The 14,671-nt window shown below is 39.3% G+C and overlaps 1 protein-coding gene across 2 annotated transcripts in view; it reads left to right on the top strand.

The window, feature by feature from the left end:
- Positions 1-14,671, top strand: part of LOC124165258 (polyamine-transporting ATPase 13A3-like) — a 95,325-nt gene that overhangs the window by 13,525 nt on the left and 67,129 nt on the right. The window contains exon 1 of one of the 2 annotated variants that reach the window (XM_046542578.1): positions 1,911-2,775. The exons of the other annotated variant lie outside the window; for it this stretch is intronic. Within the exon in view, the coding sequence (XP_046398534.1) occupies positions 2,598-2,775 (178 nt within the window). The 5' untranslated portion in view covers positions 1,911-2,597. Of the gene's footprint in view, positions 1-1,910; positions 2,776-14,671 lie in introns of those variants that run through there. 2 annotated transcript variants of the gene reach the window in all.

Here is a 14,671-nt window from a genome sequence, read left to right as displayed (position 1 = left end):
TTAAATTTAGATAACAAAACAATAATGAATTAGGAAATTTTACAAGCTGTCGAATTCTCACCGTTCATTGTAATTTTTGTTACGAAATTGCAATTTTTTATTAACCTTCATCTTTTTCAAGAGCTAGAAGAGCGTCAAATGCATTTCCGGGTATGCAATGTCCTAGAATTTTCCGGGGGAGGACGTCTTAATAAGGGTCCTGTTAGGAGGACCACATCATGAGCCCCAACCGAGTGTCCCCAATTATCCCACACCGCCCCTGATCTAAGATATTTCCAGTCCATTGTGAACCGTATCAAGGGCGTACCCAGGATCATAATAAGGGGGGGGCAGCCATGGTCTACGAGGAAGCCAAGTTGTGGCATTTTAGCATGGAAAAGGTGAATGAAACCAACACTTTAAGAAAATTGTAACAGCGCTCAATTGGGTAGTTTCCTTCATCAAAGAAAACGAAATGCATTGATTGCGATTCCTTACCCACCATTAGTGTGTTCATAATATAATAATTATTTGGTTTTAGAAATACCAGTTCAGACGAATGGCAACGGTCAATTTTAACCTCATTCGAAAAAGGCCAGATTGGCGCCCATGCGAAGCCACTCCACGTGACGTCACAGGGACCTAGTTTCTATACGAGTAGATAGGAGTTTTACATGGTCTGAGATTACCAATGGATGCATGAGGCACAGAGCTCAGGTAAACATCTCTTAATAATCACACATTAAAAATACTTAAGTTCGGAAAGTTTCCTTAGTTTGATAGGGGAAAAAATAATCCTTATTTAAGCCAAGCGCTACCTGCTAGCAGGGTACTCAGCTACATGCTAGCAGCCTGCGTCGTATCAGCGATCAAGCCTCGCCCCAAGGTCACCTCACACGCCGACAGAAATACGTCACTCGGACTTTTCCCATCATTCCTACTTAGCCGTCGCGTTTTCGCGCGTTTGAAATTTTTCAATTTTTATCTAATCGCGAAAAATAGATATCGTCATTTGAAAATCTAAGAACGTGACATGCGTACTCCAGGAGTAATAATCTTTCGATTTATGCAATAAAAAAATAATAGGAACCACCCTATTAGTTATTGAGATTATTTCCTTGAAAAAATAGTTTTATTTTAGTTACGTATCTTACACTCATTCATATAATTTTTCGTGGGTTTAAAGCAAATTTATTGAATATTTTCGTTTCAATTCAGTGCTGATTTTACATAAAGACTTTTGCGATTTTTGCTTCTAAGGGATGGGGGGGGGGGGCAGCTGCCCCCCGTTGCCACTTGCTAGGTTCGCCCATGAACCGTACTGTAGCCTCATTCTGTTCCATGCAATAAAGCTGTCGCCGGCTATCGGCGGCAGGGACGGCTGAAGGCAAAATACTTATCCGGGCAAAATGCTGTTCTTTCGCCCGGGAAGTTTGGTACGGAATACCCCCAAATTAAACTAAATAATACCAATAACTATAAAAAGTGATAATTTCACAGTTTATTAAATTTAATAATTTATGATTAGTTTTATAAAACGTTTTCTAAATTTAATAATTTAGTATGGGGCTTGGTAGCCCCCTAGCTACATTGCCCGGCCCTTAAGCCGGCACTGATCGGCAACGTGGCATGCGGGCGCGTGTGGCATTCATGTAGGAATGCGTCTGATAGAGCGGTGATTCAGCGCCGTGGCTCCGAGAAGCGGCAGTTGGGTCTTCCCGCCCGCAGTACCTTGGGAGACCACGTGGAGTGAGACTGGTGCGATACCAAGATGGGAATCTTGGATTCCAGGAGAAGGTGTGGTGGGGGGGGATAAGGGGAGGGGTACGTCGCCTTCTCCTCCACGCCCCCCCCCCCCTCCCTCCAGCCTCGCCCCGTCGGGCGGCGCGCAACCCTCGTCGTGTGCGAAGGCGGCGGCGGGAAGAAGTGACGAGCAGGAAAAAGAGGTCGCGCTCTTGCTCCTTCACTTGTTTCCCGATCGCCGGCGAGTGAATATCTTTCGCTCAGACGCAAGCAAGAGGTTTCTTTTGTCGGGTCCGAGAGGAAAGGAAAAGGGAAGGGAAACGCAAACAAAACGCGTCTTCCTTATCGCGAGGAAACAATCGGGTTCAAAAAACAAGTGAAGGTGAGCCATGCGTGCTTAAAAAGTGATCTCTGAGATGTCTTCCAAGAAATGTGACTGGATCGCCATCTGTTACCGTGTGATCTTCGACTGATTACTTCAGTCCGTCGATTGAGTGTAGTGGAAGAATATTTTTATCAGAAAAAAAAAACGAATCTTCAACGACGTCGTTCGTCTTTTTTTTCTCCACCTCTCGCCACATTCTTTCTTGAGACGGAAAAAGTTTCGCCACTCGTGCGAACGGTGACCGGGTGTTGGAAAGTGGTGCGTTCGCGTGTGTCCGGTGCGAACTCAAGAGAGTGAAAGGTTCACAGAAAAAAAGTGCTTATCCAGTCTTATTAAGTCGAGGTGAACAGCTTTTTTCCTTTCTCATGCAACGCGGCGTGGCTCGTAAGGTCGCTCCGCCGGACCGGCCAGATTGGATGCTTTCGTCTTCTCACAGGGAGCGACCCATCTTCTGACCTATTAGAGGGAGGAACACTATAACTGCAGACAAATGTTCGCGAGGGCATGTCCAAAACACTGGCGAGGCGCGGAGAGTGGAGGCAGACCCGTCGCAGGCAGGAGGAAATCCGCCCTGATTCGCGGAGAGGGAAAATGTCTGGGAGGAGCCGAGGCGGTCCCGCTGGAGCCGACGTGGAATGAAGCCGGTGCCGAAGAGGGGCCGCGATCAGGTAATCACAAGTTGGAAGGACATCACGTGACGCATAAAAAACAACAATAACAGCAATTTGGATGTCAGAATCTTCTAAAGCCCTCAGCAACGTGAGCACTGAAACATTCTAAAAGAAACAGCAACAATAATGAAAATAAAGAAATAAAACTTTGTTCGGTTCACTATTATTTTAATGTAGGCACGAACCGGACGATGTAACCACTTTACGAAACCCGGGTCGTGCCTATATTAAAATAATAGTGAACCTTACAAAGTTTTATTTCTTTATTTCCAATATGGAGATTTTTCACAAATTAAAGCCTGAAGCTATAAGTTATAGACAATAATGAAGTCTGGCAGTGAAGATTTCTCGGGTCACACACCGGGTAAGGTCCTCCATATCTCTAATAAAATCCGATCACGCAAGCGTGATTGAGTGGAATTTTTCCTATATTGAAACAAACCCATGCAATTTTCCACGATTATCTATCTGTTATAATCTTAGAAAATTGCAAATGTTTATTTCAATACATGGGCGTACCCAGCGAGGGGCAGGAAGGGGCACCCCCCCCCCCCCTAGAAGCAAAAATCGCAAATGTCTTGAAGGAATATAAAATTTTTTCAAGCAAATAATTTTAAAAACTAATAAAGAGCTGTCACAGTTTCCTTAAAATGTTGATTTCATTCACCTTTTCCATGATTAAATCTTACCTATAACTTGAACAACCATGGCTTGCCCCCCCCCCCCCCCAGTTTTGATCCTGGGTACGCCCTTGTTTCAATACGGAAAAAAATCCACTCCACCGCGCCTATTATATATATTGAAATAAATACTTGTGCGGCTATTGGAATAAACAAGAGCGATTTTCCACGATTATATATCTATTATTATAATCGTGGACGATTGCAAGTGTTTATTCCCATATGCGCACAAGTGTTTATTCCAATATACATACATATAATAAGCGCGGTAATTGCAATTATTTATTTCAATACCTCCATATCTCCCTCCAACGTTTCGAGGTGCAACTCGCCCATCTTTCACAGGAATTCAGGAATCTTACCCATCGTGAGACGCGAGAGATCTTCACTACCATTGCTCGCCAGGAAAAATCCAGGCATGAAAACAATGAAGTCTTTATTTCTTAAGTACATAAGAGTTCAGCAGCCCACATATAGATTAAATGTCTGGGCAGCCAAGTCAATATTATGTCAGGTTAAGTAATGTAAAGTAAGGAAACCCCGTGATATTTTATATTTAAAGTAAATGTAATAATTAAAAAGTTAATGAAACACGAGAGTGAAAATTGATGGCTAGGAAGTGTTGCAATAGCTGTAAGCGGTGGGCGATACAAAGCAGAGACGCGAAAAAAGTTTCTCGTGCCTTTGCACCCCCTCCCGAACGAATACACCACTTCAGACGATAAGACTAACGTTATCTTTATTTTATAATAGAATATAGGTTCATCGTTTCCTCCCTTAAAATGAACTCATGAATAGACGGACTCAATCCCATCCAGAAGGGATTCGAACACGCGACTTATAGGTTGATAGGTGAGGACGTTAATCTGCCGCGACCGAAACAGATTACATACGACTACAGCAGAGAATATCAAAACGAGTATCAACTCTAATAATTATATCCGTCCAGTCACGATCGCAAATGAATATCGTCAGCCACTTGTTAAAAAAAAGAGGCGTAATAAAAACAAGTATTTTATATTTGGGATTGGTTGTGCATTAACTACGTCACTGTACTCAAAATCAATGATCTCTTTATTCAAGTTCACCTACTTCGTAGACAACCGCGCGAAATACAGATTTTTTTTCTAAAACCTCCCCTTTTGACTGGTAACATTGTTATTACATATTAAAACTTCATATACAAGGTGTTTTCTCAATTACTGATTGGTTTACTCTAGGGATGGGAAGAAAGGAAGCGAAGTCGGCGCGATGCTGACTCTTAAGAAACGTAAGCAGGTATTTTGTAAGAGTTGCATTAATTGGACTGACCTCCTTCCCTCGCCTTGCCAACCGTCGAAATTTTAAGGCGACCCTCCACTAAAGTATCTAACTTAATTAAAGCGCGACCCCATTCGTGAATGCAGTAGTGGTAACATCTCATGTACTTAGTAGGTACTTTGAATGTAAAAGATAGTTTACTTAGGTATATCAATACCGCTGGCAAAATAAGAACACAGTACCACAGGAATCGACGTCTGTAAATACACCTAGCGAGACTCCCTCAGTTCGTTTGCTCCAAGGGGAGAGTTTTCAATTACCCAACTGGCACTACGCTGCATGTTACATAGTTTAAGGTTCTACCAGGCGCGCAGCTGAGAATTAAGGCTAGGGGGGGATTTCAGGCGCAACTAATACTTTGGGGTGTGAGGGTATTGCATACCCACCAGGGTAAGTGGGAGTTACGGGGGCCCTCCTCTAGAACATTTTAAGATTAATGGTTCCAAATGAATAGTTTTACCGCTTTGTAAGAGATATTTGATTAATCCTAACACTATTCTATAAGTAATACTACCATGATGTAAAATGGATTAAACTTAAAAATTTCTCTTTGCTCTGGGGGGGGGGGATTATCCCCCAAAACCCCCTCGCTGTGCCACTGGGTTCTACCACAATAACAAGTCAACCAACGAGGCAGAGGATATATTTAACTATGCACAAGGGTACCATTCATACAGAAACTAAAGTAGTTGCAGAATTGAATGCATCTCGAAACTAAGGAAAGGCCAAATCATCGTTCGAATCAAAATATTTCTATGAATTATACCGGGATCAATATAAGGTAGTCATTGGCTAATGAATGTGAATAGCAGTATCTATACTTCCGAATGAATATTAGGAAGTTTAGATACTCTTTACATAATGAAATATTAGGTTTTAAACTACAGAGAAGTCTGCAGTGTTCTTCAATACCTGGCGATAAAAATGAATTTTTGAAACTCTCACGGTTATAATCTCATTCTTTGACCATCTTATAACCTTTATTAACAAAGGGAGTCTCTAAGTAAGTAGGTTGTTAATATTCTAAATAATGTAACCCTATTTTCCTCAAGGCTCACTCTCAGAGACAACGATCATAGAACAACCCATCGTTGCACTAAGTGATACATAATAAATCCTTACTTGAAACTTTTTTCGGGAACATGGACCAAATGAACAAAAATTTAACGGGTGAGGGTGGAGAAGTGATCATTCATATACAAGTAACCTGAGTCACATGGTTAACGTTTCCAGTATGACGTAACACCTGTGCAACTCGCAAACCGTGGTTAGAATTCTGACCGCTAATTACCATTCGGATTACAAAATACAACCTTGGTTGACCTTAAACAGCGTAAGTAAGCATAGTTCAAGCAGGGAAATCGTCTTTCAAACAAAGTCAAAGGCTATACACACAAGAGGTTCGATTCATTAAGTTAGACTAGACTATTGGAATTTAATTAAGGAAATATGAATCCAAAACAAAGAGGTTACGACATAATTTTTTCCAGGGGAAACATATTCACAATGGTTATTATCAAAGTTTGAATCTAGGTCATGCGTCGGGTAGTGTAGTGATTTTATTGATAGCTTATCCAAAGACCTCCAACTGATATACGTCCATTAGAGCTATCTGAATGGTTCGCCAGCCTGTGCACATCTATGACGCCATGTCCACGCAATGTAAGAAAAGACCTTGATTCAAATATCCCGGTAGTTAACGGTATAACAGTCTATGAGAAAAACATTAAACGGAAGATACGGTGAATTTCTAACAACGGTGTCATGAATTTTGATCATCCATTTCCTACTTCTACTGACTAAGTGCAACGCCCCTTGGTTTCCTCACAGACCCCTACCAATAATTAAAATCCAAATGCTAAAATGCCTAGGTTTATTCCAACAGTACTTGCGCAAAAAAGTACTGAAAAAGTATATTTATTTGCAAGGAATTTACGCTTCAATGGCAGCTTTTCAACTTATTGCGTTTCGGTCATCAGAGTTAAAGGGTAGGTAAGCCGTGATTTGAAATAGACGTGCTAAATGTCATGTGTTTCTGGCGATTGGTATAAAAATTTTCCGGCTATCCCGGCCTTTGAGTTCTCTATTGACAGTTGGAGGTCCTTGGATAACGTATCATTGAAATCATAACACATCCCGACTTATGGCCTGGATTCAAATTTTGATAATAGCCACTCTGGGTATTTTTTTCAATAAAAACTTATGTCGTAACCATAAGCGGATTTAGGTGGGGCCCGGGGGCATGTGCCCTCCCCCCAGACGCTTTAAAGATGGACAAATTTTTTTATACTGTTATCATTACGTTCGTTTTCTTTTGTGTTTTACGGGGCCTCAATCACCTAATTTCAAATTAACTTTCATGTTAAAATAAAGAGAATATTTCGTACAGTAATTATTGTACTTCGTTTTTAATCTCCGTTTTTTATCGTTAAGTATGATAAGATCGTCTACCTGTCATACCCTTGTGTCTTCCCCAAAAAATATCCTTGATCCGCCCCTGGTCGTAACCCTTTTGCTGTGGATTCATATTTCCCTCATTTAATCCCCTAAGTATACCTTAATGTGATTTTTTTTTAATTGCGAGCAGCGTACGGAACATGAAATGCAATTAAAGAAGAGCAAAATGTAGAATTTCAGGTCGCCGGGCTGTCTTTTTTGTGTTTCTCCATTAATATTTATTCTATAAATTACGGAGGGCCACTATCGCGGAAACTTCCCGCGTGGCCTCATATGAATTCTCCCATTTTATAAAAGTTAAATAACTGGCATTACCTGCATTGAAGAAATAGCCATAACCGGAATAAGCAAGTGATACTGAGTGCAACCATTTTGTTTTCGCATTAAGATTAACATTTACATTGCGTCAAATGATGATTGATGGATTAGAATTAACAGCAGTCTCACGCACACATGAGATGATTCTCCTTCTGAAACAAGGTGTTTCATAGTGGAGGTATTTTGTGGTGGATAAAACTCTTTCCCCAGCCGAACATCTCTAAGGGAGATCAGAATTTAGATTTAAATAATACTGGTTCAGTACTAAGTATAATAAATTGAGTGCTGATGTATGGAGACCAAAGGCAGTGGTACCCAGTATATTTTGTACACCACGCGCCTGACACGCATGTTATTCAGTACGTCTGATGCGGCAACAAAATCGTTATCAAGCTGAACAATTTAAAATTTAAACCAACATTTCCTTCAATGAGTCAATTCGTTGATACAAGTTTCCAAAAATATTATCATAACTTTATGTAAGTCTCAGCTTCTGACTTCTGACCTCAAGACGCCAGCAGGATGGCGGGAGAAACTGTCGTCACCTATGGACAACTCAACGCGGAGGAACGCCAGGAAGCCCAGACTCATATGAAGTAACGCCGCGGAAACTTCTTCTCAAGTACCATACCTCTCAAGACTAACGGCTTAGCTTCCCTTAAAATCTGATGACTCGAAGCCCCTGAACGAAGTTTAAAAGCACCATTGAACCGTAAATGCCCAGCATATCAACCTATCGATGGCTAAGTTCTAACAACACGTATCTAAAAAAAAAAAGCAACTTTTCATGTGAGCAAAGAAACGATTAATTTTTGCTACTTGTACACTGAAATTAAAAACCAAAAGTTCATAAAACTGAAAAATAAGCATTCATTTACAAACAAAGAGTTGTTTTTTGCTTGTATTTTATTTTTTTAATGTTATTAAACTTTGTTTAAGATTGCTGTCTCAAACCGGCCGAATTTGAGATACGTGTTGTTAGAACTTAGCCATCGCTTTTAAATTCTGTTAAAGTTTAAAAGACTGTTTTAAATTCTGTTTTTTTTTTCTGCGTTAAAACTAAGAAATTTTATGGTTATTTTTTTATGCATGTCATTCCTTTTTACAGATACATAGCAGTAATCTCTCTTCGTTAATTATTAGCTACATTTATATCCAACATTTTTAATGCCTTAATTTTGATACTCCCTAATATGCATTTTACTAGAGCCAACCCCTCACGTCACAATATTTTTCAGCCGTGCACTATCCGCCATGAAATCCCACAATCTCCTTGGCAATTCCTACTGCAGTCGTGTGCTAATATTTTGCGAGCGTAGTACCAAGAACTGTCTCGCATGTCTGACATTTAATGAGTTTGATATGTTATGGTGACGTTGGCGGCAAGACACCGCAAACGCGCACCTCAGTTGTTTACTCCCGCCTGATGCAGTTTACAAATCGCTAAGCTTCTTTTGCGAAACCATTAAGAAATTTTTGCCGAACTATAAGCGTTGAGTGTCAATGAGACGAGTTATAAAGCTTTATTATTCGAACTAAATTATTATTGCAAGGGTAATCTGATTCTCTAGCAAAATTATTGATATTTTTTCTATAATTTCCCCTAATTGCAGAATAGGGTAGTTTCCTTCATCAAAGAAAACGAAAGGCATTGTTTGCGAATCGTTATCCACCATTAGTGTATTCGTTATATACAAATTATTTGGTTTTAGAAATGCCGGTTCAGACGAATGACAATGGTCAATTTTATCCTCATTTGAAAAAGGCCAGATTGGCCCATGCGATGCCACTCCACGTGACGTCACAGGGACATAGTTTCTATTCGAGTAGATAGGAGTTTTACATCGTCTGAGATTACCAATGCATGCATGAGGCACAGAGCTCAGGGAAACATGTCTTAATAATCACCTATTAAAACTGGCTAAGGTCGGAAAGTTTTCCTCGTTTGATAAGGTATTAATAATCCTTTTTAAGCCAAGCGCTACCAGCTAGCATGGTACTCAGCTACCTGCTAGCATCCTGCGTCGTATCAGCGCTCAGAGCCTCGCCCCAAGGTCACCTCACTTGCGGCAGCGAGAACCAGAACGACGTCACACGGGAGTTTTCCCGGCAATTATACTTACCCGTCGCGTTTTCGCGCGCTTGAAATTTTTCAATTTTCATTTAATCGCGAAAAATAGATATCGTCATTTAAAAATCTAAAAGCGTGAAATAAGTACTCCAGGAGTAATAATCTTTCGATTTAGGCAATAAAAAAATAATAGGAAACCACCCTATTGCAACAGCACAGGAGTTTAACAAGGATGCTCGATTACCGACATGAAAAAATAAGGTTATTTTGACGATATTTTCTTGTTTCTTAATGAATTTGGAGCATCAAAACTACTGCTGGTAAAAGTAATTTATTTATATACTCTTAAACACATGGTTTAATTTTCCATTAAAAAGTTTCTTTACTCATCTAAAGCACCATCGAATAGAACCTTGGAATTAAATGAAAACCTGATACTTAAAAAATCAGATAACGTTATCTCACTTACTATGATGATGTTTGTCTACTGAATTAAGTCGTCACAGGGTTGTCAGTCTGTAAACTGTAATTAATCATAAAAAAACCGAAATGATAAATTAGGATTTAAACGTAAAGTTAAACTACAAAAGTGTGCGCGATGATTAAAATATTACACCTGTACATATTGACCCAACGGGTAACTAAGGGTTGACACTATCATCCGCTACAGAGGAGATAATACCGGTGCGCTATCTAGCGCTAGATTAGGAAAATGTTATCAGTCCCTCCCCGCACGGCGATGCCATGTGTGGAAGTGGTGTTGACGCAGGCCGCAATCGCACAGCGCCATGCGCGAGATGACAATGGGATGCGCGTGCCATTAAGATTTCCGTCCGAAGCATAAGAATCGACATCACACGCGGTAATCGACGTAAATTTATTCTCGAGGCCTTAGCTCGTCGGCGTAATGTAATACCGCGCAAATTTTTTGTACTTACGTAATACCGCAACAAAAAAATTATTTTTTTTTGTTTTCTTCTCACTCTTGACCTCCTCTGCTCTGACAATAATAAGAGTATATTCATATTCGTGGCTTAATTTCACGGCAGCCATGATATAAGCACAAGACATATGTACTTGTTAAACCTGGATATTACACTGAGCTCACGCGCTGTGAATTGAGCAATAGGATACGCTGGATATTATAGATTTTAATGTCGCCCGAAATTCGTTTATTTCGATTTGATTAGAATTTTTATCATTCCATTGAATTTTAATAACCACAAATGATGACAAGTCTTCTTTTCTTTACCTCTATAATTAATATTAAATTACTGTCTTGGAGGGTAATTTTCGAAAAAAATATTCATGCAATTTTTGCCAACGTTTCGGTATATTTATACAACGTCATCCGGGCTTGGAATAAAAATAAGTATATAATTATGATACATAAACAGCAAAAAAGGTTATAACAATTTTTCCGCATTAAATTTCCATCCCATCATTACTGAAAATGACGATTACTCATCGAAATCCCCGTCGCTTTATGTAAAAAATGTATGGTATATTTAAAAAACAACTATCCTAGAAACCTTTTCTACATTGGTAAAAAAATAATAAATTGCCGTAGTAAATTAGCAAAAAAGAAGATAAATAATAGAATTTTGACATACCTTTTTGATATGTTTATTGATGGTTACCAATCTAATGTAGTAACAGTAAAAACAGTAAATTACAGTTAATTTCTTTTTTGTTAATTTACAACTTTTTAATGTGGTAAAAAATAATGTTAACATTTTATGCTGCTTATGTATCAAAATTTGGTACTCGTTTTCATTCCAAGCCCTGATGAAGATGTATTGATGTACCAAAACGTTAGCAAAAATTGCTATATAAATTTTTCAAGGCCTTCACTCCAAGACACTAAATTAAAAATAAATATAATGCAGACAATGTCTAATAAATCTCCATTTCCGTCGGGTTAAATTTTATAGGCATAAATTTTCAAGTCGAAATAAACAATATGTAAACAAACTCCATTTTAGCAGCTAGCCAGTCAGACAAATCAGAAATCATATGAGCTAGGGCTTTGCCATTTCAATCTTGGTCATATGCGTGGAAGCAGGTGATCACTTTTTTTAAATTTACTCTTAAGGATATACCTTAATTATATGGATTGGCAAAAGGACGGCATGGGTTTGACTACCTGCTCTATTCTTCAAAATATTCAAATTGTTCCATACGCAAAAATGCTATAAGAAAAAATTCACCTGGACCGGGAATCGAACCTCAAACCTTTGGATTTTCTGGCCACTGCGAGGGCCACTATATGATATGCAGGTTCTTTGAGACTCGGTGCATTTTCCATGGTAATTCAGGAACCTGAATAGCGTAGTGGCCTACGCAGTGACCCGGAAACCCAAAGGTCCGTGTTGCGATTCCCGATCGAGCAGTGGCGGCTCGTGAGTCTAATGCTGGGAGGGGCACACTCCACCGGGGGGTCAAAAATTTTTTAAATTTTGTGTATTTTCTTGAATTTTTAAGGCAATCTAGAGACTATTATGATTCACTAACACACAAAACAAACACTAACACTAAAACACTAACAATCGCTTACTCGATTTAACTCATAAACAACTAAGCCTATTTACATTAAAGCAATTTACACACAATAAGTCAACTGGTCACCAAAACAAGGTATTCTGGAACACTGCAACACCAAGATTATACGGTCGACGACCGGCGCGGCGATGTCAACTCACTAGATGCGTCGCTCTGCGCATGATCGGGCGGCGTCCCAAGACTTCCATAAGGCATAAGCATAGACGCGTCATATCACCAGCAGCTCCCATCACTACCACTCTTCATATAACTGCATGGTGATGGATTGGGACGCTCTGGCCAGCGCCCCGCGGCTACAAATGCGAACTTCTCTCACTATTTTTGCGTGTTATTCCCACATTTTCGATGCATGCGATTTGAAAAACATTGGTTAATTCGATGTATAATTAAAATTGAATGGGTATTTAATATTTTTCCTTTTTCAAAACTTTGGGAGGGTCCTTATGGGCAAGCCGCCATTGCGGTCGAGGGAAATTTTTTCTCATGGTAATTTATAAGAAGGCCACCGCCGTGCAAGCGGCAGGGTCAAAATAATAAAAACTGTCCAATAAGCACCTATCGAAGTCAAACTTTCATGGCTTTTTCACTATGATAGTCATTCTGCAGTCCATGGGCACACGTTTCTTCTAGATTCTTTCTCTTTACAACATATATTCATTCTTCACCCTGTTATGCACATGGACGTACGCTGTCGCGAGGAATTTAGCTAACATCATAATCATTTAATATTTATCTACGACGACCAACCTTAGAGGTGGTAAAGGATGTTACGCCATTCAAAACTTAAATAAAAACATGAAGAGATGCTCCTTTTTATGCTTGATAATACTCTTTACAGTATTCCTTACTTTGAAACCATAAGCTCGATCTGATTCACCATACTCTTAACCCGATTCCGCCAAGAAAAATATTTGGTAGTGATTTTGAAGATATTTACGCTGATTTAGTTATTTCACTCCAACGGTTATCTTAAGCAATCATTTCCAATATTTTGGAGATGCATTCATCATACAATTTTCTCAGAATGACCCTTGGCCATGTGGCTACATTGGGGTTAGCGGTGTCAAAATCTAATGTGATCTATCTTCAGGGAAATCATAGTTTTGGAGGAAGGAAATTTAAAATCATCTTTTCAATTTTCTACTAATGTGTTGCCGTCTTTTCTGTTGACTGCAACAGAGAAGACGGCTACACATTGGCCAACACATGGAAAAGGGTCTTCAAAATCAATGACCAATCAGATCCCACCTGAGAACAAACCAATCAGAACCGATCTCCGATCGCCAAAGTACCTATATAAGACGGCCAAATTTATGCATCGTTAATTCTGACCTGAAGACGCCAGCAGGATGGCTGGAGAAACTGTCGTCACCTATGGACAACTTCTAAAACCAGCGAGTACTTGAAACTTAAGAGTGCCTTCACACGTCTTTTAAAGAAGAAACAAAGTGATTACGCTGAAAAGACAGCATCCCTCCACAAGAACGAGGAAAAAATCACATATTTCACAATTGTTTGCCTGTATTTTATGGGAATTAGAGAATTAGATAGTTCCCTCCCGTTCTAACTCCAGTTTTCCTCAGCATTTTAATAGTTATCAATGACGGTGGAACTGTATAGTTACATAAGATACTTTGTAAAATTTACCCTTTTTTGTAACAATAGAATAACTCAGTGTTACTAAGAATATTATTCATAATATGCCTAAATTATATTCGATTACTTAATTTGACCACTATGGTTCTCACCATAGTTAATATCGAATTCTACATCGAAAACACAAAACTATAACATGCAACACCACAAACCATCGATCTATGGGATCAGATATCAATATAAATCTATTCCTTGATGTATAAAAGCAGCTTCTACGCACCAAAGAAATTTATCTAGTTTCAGTAACATGAAGTACATAACGGTGCTTACTTTCTCAGTTCTCAGTACTCGTAGAATCGAAGACATCAACCATGACTGCCCTTAAATGGGAAAAATATTCAACGTATTCTCGTTGACTCATGACAACAGGATTTCATTCCAGGTAACACATGGCTGGATAGCTGTTGAAGCCGCTGCTATGTGGGTCGTGAGGCGCATATATTTTACAACCAAGCCAGTAAGACAACTATGTTCAACCACTTGCAAAATATTACATGAAGTAGACGAGCTAGAATCTTTGTTCGGGTGAAATTCATTGAACTCTGTTGAATACCAAATGTTGCAGAGACCTAAAATCGCCGTTTTCATTCTTTTTAAGCTACTGATTGTGTGAGTGAACAGTGAGTGTATTCACTTTGAGTACATTAATTATAAAAGTAACTTAAATAAAGGATCCGACGACATCGGAGAGGAACAAGACGCATGTAAGAGCATCAAATGAGAATCTGTGAGTGACAACGGCGCCAAAATATGCCTTACTTATAAAACTTAGGAACTCCTCTTCGAAAATTTCAAATTACCGTCAGAGGACCGAAAATTCTTACCTACC

The sequence above is a fragment of the Ischnura elegans genome, chromosome 9 (assembly GCF_921293095.1).
Source record: "Ischnura elegans chromosome 9, ioIscEleg1.1, whole genome shotgun sequence".
Classification (NCBI taxonomy): Eukaryota; Metazoa; Arthropoda; class Insecta; order Odonata; family Coenagrionidae; genus Ischnura; species Ischnura elegans.
This window is presented reverse-complemented; position numbering and strand designations above follow the sequence as displayed.